The sequence below is a fragment of the Tinamus guttatus genome, unplaced genomic scaffold (genome assembly GCF_059628265.1).
Source record: "Tinamus guttatus ecotype Peru unplaced genomic scaffold, ASM5962826v1 Tinamus_guttatus_pri_ptg000213l, whole genome shotgun sequence".
Classification (NCBI taxonomy): Eukaryota; Metazoa; Chordata; class Aves; order Tinamiformes; family Tinamidae; genus Tinamus; species Tinamus guttatus.
In genome coordinates this window covers 6444792-6462287 of record NW_028288747.1, presented here as the reverse complement: position 1 = coordinate 6462287, position 17496 = coordinate 6444792, and the positions used below count along the sequence as shown (strand labels likewise).

Sequence of the window (17496 nt, the reverse complement as noted above, 5' to 3'; positions counted from 1 at the left end):
AGAAAAAAAAACTTCAAATAAAACAGAGGATCTGAGTCAGAGTCACCCTCTAAAGTGCAAATTTGATGGTCCACAATCTTGAATAGCTAAAACGCCTGCGTACTGGAAGGGACAGACAAGAAGGGGGGAGTTGGTTATAATCAGTGCTAGTTAATTTGTAGAAGGAAAGGGGGGTGGGGAGAGGGAGAGACAAAAAAAAACTAAGACCAACTAGGTAAGTTTACAAGACTATTCATTATGATTTAGTTTTCCCCTCCTCTCTGCCACACTGATCCTGTACATACTTCTTTACAAATGGGCTGGCTATGACAGAAGTAACCCAGAAAATTCTACATATTAAGATCAAAATCTGTGATAGGAACAGTCAGGTTTAGTACATAGAAAGGCAGAAAAGAATGTGTGCTGAGAAAGGGGGAAAAAAAGCCTTATTGTCCAAGGGGTTCAACCAGAGATAAAACCTATATACAAGCACGTGGAGCTCCAAAAAGACGGCCTTTCATTTCATGTCATGACTGCTTGTTGGCTTCTTCTTCATACGCGTTTCCTGTGCCGTTTTGTACATACGATGACCCCGAACCAAGGCCATATAAGTGGCCACAATATTTGGCATCGTCAATGTGATCTTCAAAGAACATCTAAGGAGTTAAAAGAAATGCACAAATTATTGCCAGAAGTTGTTCTGCTTAGAGAAAACTGCACAAAGGCTTAAAAAAGTTACTGTGTTTTTAGCATCACACATCAAATCCCAAGATGCAACAGATGACACATTATCATGACAGCATACTTAATCTCTTCAAGTGAAAATGTGATATATTGCATGATTCTTTAAAATATATCAAAGCAAGGAGTCCAGCCAGTCTTCCCATGCATCTCCCCTGGTGAAACAGCCAAATCCAAAGGTTTGCTGATTCTGCACCATCACAGGCTTCACAAGTCCCACTTACCAAGAGAGCCCTTCCTTAGAAGCCATATGAAACTCTATGATATTCTGGCTCTCAGGCCTAGGTTTTCAAGCAAGGAGACAATCTTCAGCACAAAAATAAAAAAGATAACCCACTCTTCACACAAAAAAAAGGCCTCACTTAAAAAAAAAAAAAAAAAAAAAAAAGCTTCCTGGTGGCCCTGGACATCCCAGGGGTTGCCAGTGCGAGACACCATCAGGGCAGAAACCCAAACAGGCCTACTGTTGCAGATTTAACTCTGATGGGAGGGAAAAGACCAACAGCCTTCTGGCTGGGAGGCAAAATCCTACCAAGCTGCCTCCCCTTAAGAGCAATCAGCAACGTGGTATATTTTGTACCTTTAAAAATATTGTAACACAATGTTTTTCACTATGCCACAGAGCATAAACACCCAGTTCTACTGAAAAGGCTTTAAAAAGCACAGTAATCTGTGCTGATTACTGCTTTGCTATTTAGAGAGGCCACTTTTTAAAGTATCTCTGAAAAAACATCATAATCAACCCATATTTGTTGGCTTCATTAAGTAAATGATTATTATTTCCTTGTAGCTGCTTTGGCCTTTGTTTCAAATTCAAGGGTGAAAGCTGAGCAGTATGGGGCACACTGCAGTTGGCCCCCGGTGCTTGGCTGACACCGGCCACGCAATCCCGCAGTGCAGCTGCACCCCAACGTGCTTCACGGCTTCAGCAGGACCAATTCCCAGCCCTCGCGTGTCACGTCCGCCAGGATTTGCTGGAATCTCGTGCTCACACGGGAGGCTGGGAGCAGCCCGCTCTGCCGGCAGCGCTGGAGCGGCTGAGGGAGCCTCGAGGCTGGCCGAGGAGATGAGGCACTGGCAGGAGGCCGCGGGTATGTGCACGGGCACTTACCCTGTTCACTGCTCTAAGAGAGCCTTCTCGAGAGCTATTGATGTAAAATATCCCAACAACCCCATGTTATAGGCAGATGAGTAGCTGGGATAGGCTAAATTTGCAAGACCTGGCTTCCCTTGCCCTGAGCTTCCACTTAACTGTGGGATGTCCTGTCTTCTAGAACCAGTGTTAGTCTATCCGTGCTTTACTCAGCAGCAAGTAACAGATGTATGGACTTTCTCCCCAGCACCCTGCAAGCCAACGTTTAACACTCCTGCGCCTCCCAGCCCAGATAAAGTGGCTAACACACACAGACCTGCCCTTTCTCCCTGCCAGGCCTGTCCCAGGCAGCAGTGCATGTTGGCTGGCTATTACAGTGAGCAGAGGCTGAGGAGGGTCTGCCAAAAGAGCAGCGTTTGGCTCCAGCAGCTCATGACCCACTGCAGCAGCCATCTAAAAATAGAGCCTAAGAACAGAGGCAAAAGAAACAAAACTAACCACTCCCTGAGCCCAAAGCACAGACTGGAAGTGCCTGCAGCAACTAACTAAGAAGTAAACGGGGGTGGCTCACACTTACCCTGGGGAAATACATGTGGTCTGATTTTTGTCAAGAAACCAGTAGTCCATTAATGCCTTCAGGGGCCTCCCTAACAGGGCAAACTTATCAGAAGCAGCAATCCCATCTGACTACTGCGGCACGTTACTATCATGAAGATAAACCAATATGTGCACCTACTTCTCTCATTTTGAAAAAGGCCATTCCTGTGAGTAAAGAATCAGATCCTGCCTGATGCTGTGGTCCTATCCTTTCCAGCTCTAACTGCTCAGCCACTTCTTGCAATCCACCCTGAAAAAGAAAACAGTAATGTTAACTGCAGAAGAAAATGCACATCAAAAATCTGAACTGCAATGTTTGGGGAAAAAGTCTGTACACTGGACCTACAACCTTAGGTATGTTTTAGAGTTTGGCACAGTATCTGGAAGAGCCACTGTGCCAGAGAAGCGCACACCTGGAGAATCAATTCTGTGTCAGTCCTAAGCATAGTATTAGCTGTGACCAATCCATCTTCTACTCCTCCAGGCTGAATCCTCCAGTAAACAGAAGTAAACTTAATTCCTTCAAAAGTTTGAAAAGTCTGGCACGGAAGATGAACAAAACAAGGTGCTCCTGTTTCAGTGAAAGTTTAAAAGGTGAAAATGCTGCTCTACAAACACAGCACTTCAAGCACTTATGAGTGGGATGCACATGAGATGCCTCTGTATGTTGAAGTACCTGGGCTTCCTGTGAAATATTTTTTCCTTTCCACTTACCTTTCAACAATTAAGATGAGGGTTTTTTCGCTTCCCCTCACAAAAACTTAAGTATTCAGAACACTTAAAGGAGTTCAGGAAAATGTTACACATTTAAAAACTAGGTGCTGAAGTCAAAAAAAGCCCAGTCCCTCTTCCCAGGACGTTGTTATCCTCTTTACATTTAAAGTTTGTTTTGTTAACTACGTTAAGATTGTAGGAAAAAAAACACACACATACACACACACAAGAAAATAGTGCCTTGTAACTAGCTTTAAGATAGTAAAAGCCAAAGCAATGGTCAGCTTTTCTCTTAGATGTGTATTTAGCATTCTTCAAAACAGTCCCTCTACCTTTGTAATGAAACCTACTTCTTGGCACCCAGAAAGGGCATGAACAGCTCATGTACAGACAGGGAAGCATTTAAAGCAGTTCCTCTTGGAGCACTGGCACAGGATTTAAAAGGACAGCTCCACAGATCGAAGGTGCAGGCATCACTGCAGAGCTCCTGCACAGCCACCTGCTCTCAGAGCTAAAGCCTCGGGGCTTTGGAAGCATTTTTCTTCCCCTTAACTTTAACCTATGTGAAAGCCTTGGCAAGCCAGACTGCTCCCGAAGCTGCGCTGGCTAAATTAACCCTTCATTTTAGGGGCAGGAAACATTAACCACCGCTGCTTGCAGAAACAAACCTCTCAAAAGCCTTTTTTGTTGGTGGTGGTGTTTTTTTTTTAAAAAAACGCAGAGTATGTATGTGCTTTAACTCATCTGTTACACTAACTGTTATTTTTATTTTTTTTTAATACAGTGAATTACACAGTGGGAACATAGGTGAACATCACTTTGCTAAAACTCTCCTTTATCATTAGAACATGGAGTTAGTGACAAGACACTAAAAAGCACATTGGTGCATTATGTCTGGAAAGGAGAAAGAGAAAGCCTTCGAGCACCTGCAAACACTGCATGGCAAAAATGCAGCACAGGGGCCATTGCTTCTCCACAGATTCCCTAGAGTGAGTTCCCCTGCCCTCACACCCTTAACCTGTTTTGAGCAGAGGAAGGAAAGCACAGAAACAAAAGTGTAATAATACAAGTTGAAATTCAAAGAGTAACAAGAAAAAAAAAAGTTTGCAGATGTTTTGAAAAATTCTATGATCCTTACAGCTACAAGTTTAGTGCTTGTTTTTTGTTAAAAAAAAAAAAAAAGTCATAACGGTCCCAAGTAAACCCTATAGGTCACACAGAAACGGGGTATTTTATCCCAGCTGGAGCAGCAAGAGCATCTGGAAGGAAGAGCGTGCGGCTCCGCGGCTCCTCCTGCTGCCCCCGCCAGCCCTGCCGAGACGCCCCGTGCTGCTTCCCGGCCCCTTCCAGCAGGGACCGAGGGCACCTCGGGGCCAGGCTCTTCTAGGTGTAACACTGTTTACAGCAGCTTCCCATAGCTCTGGTTTTTATTACACAAGGGTTTTTTCCTTCAGCGATGTTTACACTGGCTGCAAGTTCTGGAATGTAGATATAACAACTCACTGTTTACAGCGACAGACACCTATAGAAGAATGTTTTGAAGGGGGTGCTTTCAATCGTGTATTTATTTTTACATACAAACACTACTACTGAGAGAAACTTCTTGGTCTATAACTGCTAGAATTAGAGAATAAGGCCCAGCTGAAGATGAAGTGGCTATTGAGATTCCCTTTCAGAGAAGACTTTGGCATTCCAGGTAAGATCACTTTTTTCTTAGAAAAAGAGAATGGGAAGAGAGTAGAAGGGGAACTAAAGGAAAACAAAAACTAAATTAATCACAAACTATGGATTATATCACAGCATCTACCTGAACTTTCCTTTTCTACAAAGATATTTCTACAATATTCCAGATTTTCAGAGAAGAGGTCAGCAGAATGACTCATGCAATCACATTACCATAATCAACAGCAAACCCAGGCCAAGCTCTCAAGTTTCATTGCAGTGGGAGAGTTCATTGTTCTGTACAAATCCCAGTTTCAAACAAGGTCTCTAAGTCTATCTTACTTTTATTTAACATTACTATGGGAGGTATGCAACATTCAACATAAAAAGGTTTGTAGAGAGTAAACCAAAAATGTAAGTCTATACTGCATTATGGTATTTCAAATTAACTCCCAATCTGCATGCCACTAAGATGCATACAGGCCCATTTGAGTTAGAGCAGAATAATATACTAAGTTCAGAGACTGCTTTAATTCTATAGAAGAGCAGCAAACAGTTTCCCAGTCCTAAGGGATACTCTTAATGCCAAAACGCATATTTTGGGTGGTTGAGGGAAGCTACAGCAAATGAGTGCATTTCATATGAAAAATAACTTACACAAGTCAATAAAGGACAACTGCACAGCAGCTCAGTTCACTGCAATTTAATAAGCGATTCAAAGTGACATATCTTAGGAGACAGCACATGCATCTGGAGAGTCACAACAGCGCAGTGCTCGCTACAGAGCTGCTCTGGGCACAGGACAGTTCCAGCATGGTCTGGTGTTTGGTGTCTGCAGGGGCCGGGCAGACCACGTCCCTTTCCCTTCTGTCACCACCAGGCTGCAGGTTGGATGACAGGATCGAGATTTACCCCACGAGAGCTGACCTACGCATTAAACTGAAACATCCTCCTTGGTCTTGACTTTTGCTGAAATAAGATCTGCAAGGGTTTTTCTTGTCTTTTAAAATACAGTGTAATCTCTAAACAATTCGTGTTACTTACAACTATTTCTTAGTGAAATGATAGGAAATTCAATCCCTCCCTCTCCAACCCCATGCCAAGTGTACACTGTCACTAGGATCTTATTAAATCTGTCACCTTTCCCAAAACAGTGGAAGATGGATTACACATTTTGTTCTCAGTGCAAGCTGCCACCAGGAGGACACCACATACTTTGTTTTCCTTCACCAGGGAGGAGGAAGGTCTCCTGTTTTTCAGGCTCGTGAAGTCTGTGAACATTTCCTTCTTTTCTGATGGCCTTGCTGGCAAAACAACAGTTTCTGAAACGTTCTTTAGTACCTAGTCATTTGCCAGGCTGATCATCCCAAGAGCAAGTCTGGATGAACACAGGCAGGAATATTTTCTTGCTTGCTGGGAACGGAGATCTCCATTTTACATGTCAATTTGCTTAACAAGAGGCATTACAACCTTACTGCCTGCCCAAGTGGGATGCTCCTTAGGAGTGAGGCATTCTGCTGGGTTAATCTCAGAAAGAAACAGGACTGCAAAGCCTGCGCAGATCTCTAGTTCAGCATGCTGACGTGGCAGCCATTCCTTATGGACTGGATTATACTAAGCCAGCATTCTTTTCCTTTATGCTCACATTAAGGAAGCCGAGAGAATTGGGTTACTTCCCATGAAGACAGCGAGTCCTTCACTGCCTCAGATGAGCGGTGAGCCTCATTCCAGTAGTAGTCCAGAATCCCAGTTCTCTGGCAAATAAAGCTGTAAGTCCCTGCAGCTCTGGGGTGCCATGTGTCACTTTGCTGTCTTCTCCTTTGTACACTTAGCTCCAGTTTGCATTCATTTGTCAGTCCAAAAGAGTCTTCTCCAAATTTTAAGCCCGAGAGAATAAGCCCATTAGTAGCCCCACTTGCCTGACACCAGAAATTAGTTTCTAGCACTGCATTTTCCTCCTAGAAGCTGCTTGTTGTCCCTAAGCATACGCTGCTTTTTGTCTTTCCTTACAGGGCCACGTGAAGCTCTCCTTGCTCCATTCCTCTTCCCGAGGCTTCCACAGCATCACTGTTGCCATTACCTTTGCCAAAATGACTGCAGTCCTTTAGTGGACTGCACAATGAGGAAATAAGAGTATAGGAAACCCATCAATTCTTATGGCTTGAGAGAAGGATCACTTCCAAACGGGGGCTTATCTGGCAGCATGACTATGTACAGCTACTGATACAGTATTGGCTTGCTCTTTAACTGGTAAGCAGTTGTAAAAGCTGATGCACGCTCCTGCCTTCCTCTATCAGTAGCCTTTAATATTAAATATACGAAATGTGGACAAAGTGCTGATTAATGGGTAATATCAAGGCAAAACAGGATAGAAACAGAGAAAATCACTTAGAAGAAAATTCACTCTTCAGAAATGGACCCTGCTGAGTCGCATAAAAGGCTACTTACCTTTAGATTTTTGCAACTCTTCATGAGATATTTTACATCGTAGATGACAGGGAAAAACAATCTCAATATCTCAAAGAAGTCCAGCTCTTCTTCAGGTAAATTAGAGTTTGTCAGGATTTTGATTAGATAGCCGAAGTCATATCCACTGCAGATTAATAACAAAAACAACACAGACAAATAATTTAGAAATATTCCTCTCGCTTCCAACATCAAGACTTTCTTTACGTACATAATAGGAAGACATTTTGCTTCATTTCACACCACTCTGAATTGAAATGATCCTACTGCAGCTTCTAGAGAAAACATGGAAAACTCAGAGGTGCCTACAGGAGCTTCTCCAAACCCTGAAACAAGGCAGAAGTCCTGCTGGGGCTTCACCTACTGCAGACTTTATGCCCACAAAGGCTTTTTTTCTAGTGATGGCTACCCCTATCCTAGGCAGGCACAGGCTAATGGTCAGTGCTGCACGGTAGCTGCTGGCTGCAACAGCTGCCAGTCCCCCAGGTACAGTTGATCAGCTACTGCCAGGCCACTCACCGTCTGACCATCAGCAGGCACCGCTGATCACACACAGAATCAGCGGATGATTCACTGCATGTGAGCGCTGCCACTGCACGGGCACTTTCAGGACGTTTGAGACAGCTGCCACAGAAGGAGGACGCTCACTCTGGGCTTGCAGTCGTGCACAGGGGTGTTAAACAGGATCAGGGGACTGACCCTGATCTGCATTATTCATTATTTTTTCCCCCCCCCTCCAAAAAAAAGCCTGTACCAGCAAGGGGATAAAACCACACACAGGGCTACCTTTGAAGGCCACATCAGCTTATGTAGCCTTCTTATGCTCTTTTAGCATGTAGCCACAGCAAAATAAAAATGAGCAGGTGGCCACTGCAGGCTCCTAATTCACAGCTTAAAGCTTCGTGCTGGAGCCTGGCAGCATGAGGATTATATCCTAAACATGAAAATATTTCAACATGGTCCTCAGAGCCATGAGATCTCGGAGCTTTAACCAGAAAGTGAGGGCTATGAAATATTCATATCAGAAGACACTGCACCACTGCTCCAGCAGATGCTTGGCACCTACCGACAGTGGCGATTTGTCATGCAGGGCCAAGGCTTTAGCTTATGCACCACACACAAGGAGAAGTGGGTTTTACATGTTTTCTATATGACATTCTCGGTACCACCTTAGTCTTACAAATTGCTACACAGACACTAAAAAATCTTCAGCACAGCAAAACTGAATGGATTGTTTCCTAAAGAGTCCATTAACACAAGGCACAGGAAAGGCGGAGGCTACTAGAGCTCTCAGGGGCTTCCTAAGGGGGTACTCTGATGGGGATTTCAAGCTGCACGGAGCCAGCAATGCACTTGCTGCTTTGAGGCTGTTCTGGCAGTGCTCCAAGCTCCACAGCAGCAGCTACTGGCCAGGAAGCAGAAGAATCAAAAGCTACAGAGGATTTCTGCTGAGACTTATAGTGTGAAAACTTATAGCATACTTGGCAAAACAATAACTTGAGAGGTTAACTTTAACAGAGAACCTAAGAAAAAAAAAATCTTTATCAGCAATAAAGCCCTCAGGCAGAAATATCAAACCAATCAAAATCCACCCCAAAAACAAAATAAAAACAAAACACACGCACATACTAATGTTCCTCTCCCATCTTTAGCAAACCAGGTTGCTCAGAAAGACACGGAGTCAAACAAACAAACAAAAAATACTCAAGTTTAAGGATTAATCTGAAGATTAGACACGATGCTTATGAATTCACTGAATGTGCAACATTTGCCATCCTCAGGGCTCATACATAAAAGTTGTATCACTTCCAATTTGATGTTTCCTTCCTAGTAAGGAGGAAACACTGTGAGAATAGAGAATTCAAAAGATTCATTTACTCTTTGCATTGAGGGGCAGCAGGTTATCATTAATTTGCAAATGTGATGAAGAACTGCATATTTTTTTTCCTCTGGACCTTATGGCAAATTAGCTCATACCAAGATCCTCATATAGAAAAAAAGAAGAGGCTCTCTGAAGAGGGGGATTCTTCAGCAGACAATTATCCCTTCACTGTGTAACAGCATCCACTCAGATAACTGGATCTTGATCATGAGTTAGTGTTAGCCAGCTCAAAAAAATCTCTTGCATTCCTTAAATTCCAGCTGTTTGCACTTAGTCCCATTATTTGCATAACAGACCTTATTAATCACAGTACAGTATCAAGACATTTATATAATCTTTTTACTATACTTATGGTGATTAACAAGTGCCAATCATCTAAGCTTACAGAAACATAAGAACAGCCACTCTAATTCAAGACTAAATTTGAAAGTAGTTCTAGTTCACAAATTTTTTGATTGGCCACTGCTGACACTAGCAGAGGGGTAAAAGTCCATAGTGAGCAACTGTGTAATTACCAGCTCATTAGAGGAGTTTTCCTCTAATCCTCTAACAGGCAATTAGTGGTTGGTTTATACTCCACAGCACACAGGCTTCTTTTCCCTAAAAACCTTTCACTCTTCTAATAATCACTACACAGCACACTTACAAGCCAGGGTTTTTTCAAGGAGTTTGGACAGCTGTAGGCAACAGGACCATGGAAACGACCAAAAGAGCCTGTATTTCTTTCCCCTATTACCCAAGAAGAATTCAGATAGCTAATTAACTACAAACTTGATATTCAAGTACAAGTTGTCTCTGAAATAAAACCTGGCATGCTGAAAAGGCTCCACTTACTCCATTTTACAACTGGTTCTATATTCAGAGAGAAGTGGGCCAAGAGATTAACTTTTACAGAAACTAGTTAGACACAAGTGATCATTAAAATGCCGTGTCTTGGAAATTTCCAGCTTCCCAAAGATATTTAAGGTAAGAGGCATGTCTGCACAACCTACCTCCCCAGGCAAACCAAGGAGCAGACCAGTCAGCTGAACCTCCACCTGCATCTGAGCTCTTCTGCTTGGACTGCAGTTTTCTTAACTGCAGCAAGAATTAGCAACTCAGAGCACTCTCCTCCTGATTTGAGTTGCCTCCCTTATCAACTAAAATAAATCTTAGTACTGATAAATGATTTAATGGCCTCTTTTATGACATTTTAGTAAATATAAGAATTGCTGAGAGTGCAAAAGGCCCTTTACTTGTGCTTGGCAGATATCCTGGCCTACAGACATCCCCCAGTAGGTCAGGATGCCAATGCAGCTACATCAAACAGAATAATAAAAGAAAAAGCCTACGGACAAGGTGAGAAGTTAACAGCCTAGAAAACAAACTGTGCAAGAGTTCCAGGAAAGTGAAGAATAGAAATGAAACAAAACAAAAGCCTTGCTCCTGAAGAAAAATGCATTCTCCTTGACTTCGCTTCCAAGGAGATCCACAAATTTTTGAGAAACCAGAAACAATTGAACAACATAGAGAGAGAAGAGGGATTAACAAAAACTTTCCAGAGACCAGCTATGGTCAGAAGCAGTAGACCACTAATCTGTCAGAATAATCTTTCAAAATCTAGTTAATGAGTAATGAAAAGCACCAAGAATTTAAAACCACAGTTAAGATACTGTCGCTCTAAAAGGAAACCCTGAAGCAGGACGTGAAGCGTCTCAATACTGCTGAGTTTGGTGAGAACTACATCATCTAAACTAAAAACAGATGAGCAAGCTTAGTATTTTCTTTCCAAACACAGTTTTACTAATGCATTTATTTCATTGAAAGTTAGTCATCAATGAACACAATTTTCCACGTCTTTCCACGTCCATGCTTTAGGGCATGTAAAGGTCTCCGTATATTCTTCCAAACTGGAACCATAAGTCTAGATCACACTATTGCCACTACAACTCTCCAGCACACCTTTTCTGAATTCAAAGAACTATTGCAGGGAGACTGTATATGAAATATAAACTTTTAACTGAGTGTCACACTGATCTAGTGCCTATTGGCATAACATGACCAGAGTGAGCCTATGATATTCTTAAAAATAACTGTTTACTGATCTTTGTGGTACACCTTCTGTGACCCATACTCATTAAATAAGCTTTCTGCATTCAGTGTCAGCTTTCTCTGTTCTGCCAAACTCCACCTTTTGTGCTCAGTATCATTTTGCCTTGTCAAGTTCTAATCACTTATGCAGCCTCTGAATTCAAACAATACCCAAAGTGCAGCAGACAGTCAGCAATTGTTAATCATTTGCTGGAACAGTTATCTTAAGAGGATTCCTGAAAACATTTTTAGAAACTTTCATTTACAACTGAAATCCATCCTAACACAGATGCAACCAACCTTTAATATAGCTATCCCAAAAGCTTAATGCAAGCTGCACGAGTAAAAATGGAGTGACACATAGGTTGCACTGTATTTCTATTAGCATGATGTCAGTCAGGAATCACACTCAGCCAACAAACCTATGCTTTAAAAAAGAGTCCCTAGTGCAGAAATAGCTTGTGTCCTCTTTTACTAGCGTAGCTTACACTAGACCCCTGAAGTTATTAAAACATATCCAAAGAAATATGTTTGGTACATGCTATAAAAACACAACAGCTTTGGCTGGTGTATCAGTTACTGACATAAGTAACCTCCACCCACCATCCTCCTAACTCATCCAAGTTATTTTACTGTAGATAAGTGTAAGTTACAACTTTTCTTCTGGTCTTTTCCTAAGGTTCTACCCTGGCAGCAAGATACCAGAGCAAGGTTATTCTGAAGTCATATTGAGAGTGGCAGCTGCTATAAAAACAATATGTTGCATGCAGATTAAGTCACAATTGTATCAAAGTAAATCGCTCTCTTATGATTTTATTTCTTTGAAAGATGGCTTGTGACTGGAAAATATTTCTAATAGGTCAGAGATTAATTTTGCAAGAGACTGGACTTCAAGGTCCAGTCCAGTTTCAAAGAACTTCTCGATACTCACCCAACTCCTCTCCTCCAAGACTTTACTACTTAAGGACAGCCAAGTTCTGTGGTTTTTTTTTTTGTTTGTTTGCTTTTTTGTGTGTATGTGTTTTTTTTTTTGTGTGTGTGTGTGTGTGTATATGTGTGTGTGTTTTTTTTTTTTAAATTTCCATCTTCTAATTTAGTAAGCTCAAATTTCCACTACTAAATGTAGCAAGCGGGATAAACAAGAATAAAACTGTAATGAAACCCCTGGTCTCAGCTGAGGCATTTGTTTCAACTTTGTTGACTTGCTTAGCAGCCAGCATTTAGAATGTCAACATAAGGGCATTACATAGCAATAAGTCTTTAAAGCCACTGCTACTTGCAAAAAGTACAAATTATCTCTGGCATCTGGTTGACTACACAACAACTACCACATGAACATAATGATTCAAATCTTACTAACACTGGAAGATATTTTGTATCTTGACAGTTTCACAGAGATTCAACCTCATTTCTGCTTTCTCCATTTGGAAAATTAGTTCCTGTGAAGGAATGAATTGTAAAATGTATTCACTCCTATGGCTTGAATTAATACTTTCATCATGGCTCTCCTTTTAAGATGAACAATTTGCAGCTATGCAGATTACCAAACAGTTTAAAACAAAATTTGAAGTGTTTTATAAAACAATTCACTGGTAAGCCTGCAGTCTCTCCCATGAGCCAAAGAGTATTTGCTCAAAAAATATTAACAAACAGTTTTCTTTTATTGGTCCTTCTATTATTACTTGCACATGTGGTATGAAAAGATGCAATGCCACCTGCTGGCTTAGGAATTTCATGTTTTTCTGGTTCACCCCTTCAGTGAAACCAGCTCCAGAAATAAAATACTAGTACCACTCTGCATATTGTATTATTCTAATACAGAATGCTATTACAATTGAAATGGCTTTTTTAAGGCTCATCACCTAAGTGCTATATATTTTTACAGATGTGTATATCGCTTAAAACATGAGGGGTGAAATCCAAGTTATAGGAGAGTCAAAATGAGCAATTCAAATACTTTACGTAGAGAATTTACCTATGAAATGAAAGCCACTTGACTCCTTCACACAGTACAACTCCTGATGTCATAAGCAGTTCTGCAAAGTACTGTGTCTCGATTCCTTCTTCCTCATGCTTTTTAAATTGGATGCCAGATGTCGTGAGTAGTTCAATTGAGTCCTGGGCATACATATCTTCTCTGAAAGAGAAGGAAGAAAATAAGTTTTTATAGTTTATAGACCTTAGCGATTACAAAGCTGGTAAGACTTTTTTTTTTTTTTTCCCCTCTCTACTCATTCCACAGGCTTTATTATAATAGAGGAAGAGCAACCTGACTGCATTCCTTGTTTATTACAAAAAGAACCACTTTTCGTACTGTTAACCTTCATTAGCTTCTGCTCATTCCCTGCATCGCCATCCCTACTTTCTTCATAAAAAACTAGCTCCCTGCTCCCCATCCTGTGTCCTTGTAGGGCTCTCTTCTGTGAAATTTACAGAGAAAAATAAATGGACGAACACAGACATTTAAACAAGAGAGATCTATTGCTTACACTGTAACAAAGTAAATACTAAATCTGAGAGGCATTTAGGAAACCTGTTACATTCCAGAATTAGGAATAGCCCACTCCAAATCAGATTCCAGTACTGTAGACAGTATTTTCTGTTCATTTTTTTGTTTTTCTATGATTTCCCTCGCAGAAATGTTTAGACACACACCCCACTCATCAAAACTTCCTTCGCACTAGGATGGGAAATTGAGCACGTGTCCCATCTAGTTGATTCTTAATATTCAGCTAACTCCAAAATTTCTCTCTAAACCATCGACTTGAGAAATTTGACATCCAGATTTTGAACCTACAGCTTAATAGGTTCCTCTACGCATTGTTTGATCCCTCCTATCCCTGTATTTATTAGCTTCACCACTAGTATTTTTGTGGTTTGTTAGAAATGCTGTCACTAAATAGAAAGGGATTTTTTTCCAATTATAAAATTTAATCCTTATTGTCATAATAAAGACATAGAATGATTACCGAAAAAGTAAATGCACACATGGATTTACCCAGAAGGTAATATTCATATTAGTGACCACAATATACCGGCCTACAAAGGCTCCTCAGCGTGCAGGTTTTAATTTTAGTGAAAGAACACCCTATCCTTCAAATTAAAACAGCCAAGACAGCTCAATATATCAAACTTGAAAATTACATTCAGTGGTAGACTTATATCCCTCTATGCTTAATAGCAAGCCATCATTCACCAGGACATGCAGATACATTCTCGAGATGTGTTATATCTTTTTTTCCTCCCTCCCACACAGCTGCTCATTAGCTCTCCAGCTTTAAGGCATCAGCTTCCCAACACCTGTCCATTTCCATGACACATTAAAGAACTCAGCCAAAACAAACATGCCTATTTCACACACACACAAAAAATTCTAGGTTGTTGCTTCATAATCAGGTGGATATTTAGTTTAGAGCCATATTTATGCTCTTCAAAATACATTGTGACAAGACCTGGCTGGAACCACACACTCACAGAAAAAAACACCCTCTAGGAAGAGCCAGCAGCTGTTTTGCTTTAGAAGGAGAGCACTTGGCACTGAGCCATTTCCCAACAGGAAATTTAGAAACAGATGAAAACCTGCCTTTTTTTTTTTTTTTTTTTTAAATAAGTTACTTCCCCATCCTTGTTAAAGATATTAACCTCCTGTTAATATCCTTGTGTAAACAGTATTGACCTAGCTTACATTTTGAATAAAATCTTCCCCAATGACCTAGTAATAAGTTAGTTCAGTGAATACCTAGTTCCTACCTTACTAAACTTCCTTAAGTATGTAAGCACATGGCACAAATGGATGGAAAACTACCTTTGTTTCAGTTACTCAACAGTAGATAGATCTTTGAAGCTCACAAAATGAATAAAACATAACCGAGGCTCTCCTTCACAGTTCACAGTATGGAAACCATCCATTCCTCCTCCTTTCCCCTGTGCTTAGCAGAATTAGTCTATTCATTTATTAGAGAAACAGGTAATTTCTAGCTAGCATTTTTACAGAAAAGTAGGGTCAAGGATACCAAAATAAGCAACCCACACTTCCTTTTCTTTCATTAAGTCCTTCAAACAAAAAAAACAACACCATTTTTCAGACCAAGCTGATCTGTGACAAGCCAGAGCACTGCTTGTCTAGAAGAACTGAAAAACTATAAGAGAACAGCTTTTAATTCTTTTTTCTCTTCACTGTAACAGTCCTGTTGACCTTGAAAAGGTGTTCTTATATCTGCATTAAAAAAAGTCTTGACCTCTAAGCTTCCTTTGTGGAAAGATATACACATAACTCATGCATATGACTTTTTCCAGCATTCAGCTCATAAAAAAAATACCAAAAAAGTCACATAAGGCTTAAATTGAGAAATGTTTGCACTGATACTCAGACTGAACCATATAAGAACCTGTCAGACAGATTATGCTTACTCTAGGGAGGAGGAAATAAATAAATAAATAAGAGAAAGATACTGCCTTAGCAACCTTATCAGCTGCACAGTTGTTAAAGACACAACTACAACAACGCTTAAGTGCCTAGTCTCATTGGGAAAGTTATGTTCCTACTTAAAGATTTATCATTGATAAAGCTGTGTTCTAAAGATCAGCATATTATTCTGACCAAAAAAAAAAAAAAACACACTTTTTTATTGTTTATTTAGACATCCTGATTAAACAAATAATACACAAAAAATCCTTACTACACATAACACACAAAACAACTGTGGAAAAAAAAAGATTAAAAAATCAGCCTACAATAATTATGCTGTAGAATACAGCAAATACCTTTCAGTCTATAAGAGAAAAAATAAACAAAGGAAGTAGAGTAGCTTCCTTTGAAAATTTGGAAAAGCAGCTACATATTAAAAAGTTGACAGCATTTTACCTATATTATCAGGTTATTGTTGTGTGTCTTTCAGTAAGGATAATATTAAAGAAAATGCTTTAGACTTGTTGGTCATTGGGGCACTTTGGTTTTAGACAGTTATTTAACTGTCTAAAAGTCTTTTTTTTTTTCTCCAAATGTTGGAGTCACCCTTTTAAGATACACAAGAAATAACAGGTAACTCTTCTAACAGCCAATTTAAGCTAAGCTTAGATGCCTTACAGTTTAAACTCCATACTTTAAAATATGTATCTGCAGAGCCAACTCTTGCATTGCTTTAAAGCTGTTGAAATTGTTTGCATTTCTGACTAAACTACGAACTAAAGAGTCCTCACAGAAATGAAAAAAAAATAAAAGTTTCCCAAACATTTTTTTCCATGTAAAGCATTCCCAACAGTGCACAGCCATAACAAACTTTTAAACGCATTTTTGCATACGCAAACCAGAAACATGCATCTAATTGTGAGAAGATTTAACACTTACGTTAAATTAAATTTAAAATTGAATTGCCAAGTTGAAGTTCCTGGAGGGTATTCTCCTTGCTCGTTCATAAACGTCAATCCTAGCTGAATTATTTTTAGCAGGTCTACGTTGCAGCGTAACAATTGGTACTGATAGTCTGCGTTGCTCCTGAATTCTCCGATAGGCCTTGCAACTACACCTGGAAATTCTGTGTCCTGTAAGCACAGAGTGAGAACTTAAACAAAAGCCCTTCAAAAAAGTTTAAGAAACTCATTTTGATATTAAAATGTATTTCAAGGATGGAATAATTTCATAACTGAGCAATAGAGTGTAAAAAGTTAAAGAGATAACAGATTTGGGTTTTAATGCTTACAAAATGTTATTATTAAGTCAGCATTAGGAACTCACTGCTCTTTCAAGGAAACGAATTGGCACTGAAACAAGTTCAAACTTGACTGAAAATTCACCTAAAACTTAAACAAGTTGGCCGCGCTTTGGGGGTAACAGGCTGGGTAAAGCTGGGCCACTGCTTACCATAGCCACGTAGTTATACTTGCGTATAACCTGGCGGATTTTCTTCATCTCCTCGTCCAAGTTGCAAGCCCAGACCTCGCAGATTCTTTGGCTGTGGTCGACGGTGGCCGCGGGCATAGTGGGGCGCGTCACCGAGCGGGCATCCACAGCGACACTGCCCCGGCGGCCACCCGCATGGACAGCGGCCTCGAGCTCCCTTCACCTGCGGGGCCGAGAGGGGAAACCCGTCACTGCCCGCTCCGCGCCCGAGGAGGAGAAAAGCCCTGGAGCCCCCGGCGAGGCGAAGGCCACGCGCGTGCCCGTTCCGACCGTTACGGGTCGCGGCGAAGGCGGGAAGCGCGGGCGCCTCTCCCGCCACCGCCCTCCCCCGCCCCGGGGCCGCGCCGCCGCTCTCCCCCCCCGCCCGACCCCGCTCGCACTCACGGCGCCGGG

General features: G+C 41.1%; 1 protein-coding gene across 3 annotated transcripts; it reads right to left on the bottom strand.

Moving 5' to 3' along the window:
* On the bottom strand, nt 1-17266 carry CNOT7 (CCR4-NOT transcription complex subunit 7). 3 transcript variants are annotated; one of them, XM_088524676.1, is made up of 6 exons: nt 17065-17266; nt 16552-16745; nt 13180-13341; nt 7235-7379; nt 2550-2660; nt 1-635 (listed from the first exon to the last, which is right to left on the bottom strand). In XM_088524676.1, the coding sequence occupies exons 1-6, from the start codon at nt 17179-17181 to the stop codon at nt 507-509; spliced, it is 858 nt and encodes a 285-aa protein (XP_088380802.1). In that variant the 5' UTR covers nt 17182-17266; the 3' UTR covers nt 1-506. The 3 variants fall into 3 exon arrangements, with proteins under 3 accessions (XP_088380802.1, XP_088380803.1, XP_088380804.1); XM_088524677.1 differs by lacking the exons at nt 1-635; nt 2550-2660 and adding an exon at nt 5475-5667; XM_088524678.1 differs by lacking the exons at nt 1-635; nt 2550-2660 and adding an exon at nt 6998-7087.
* Between the last annotated feature and the right edge of the window lie 230 nt (nt 17267-17496).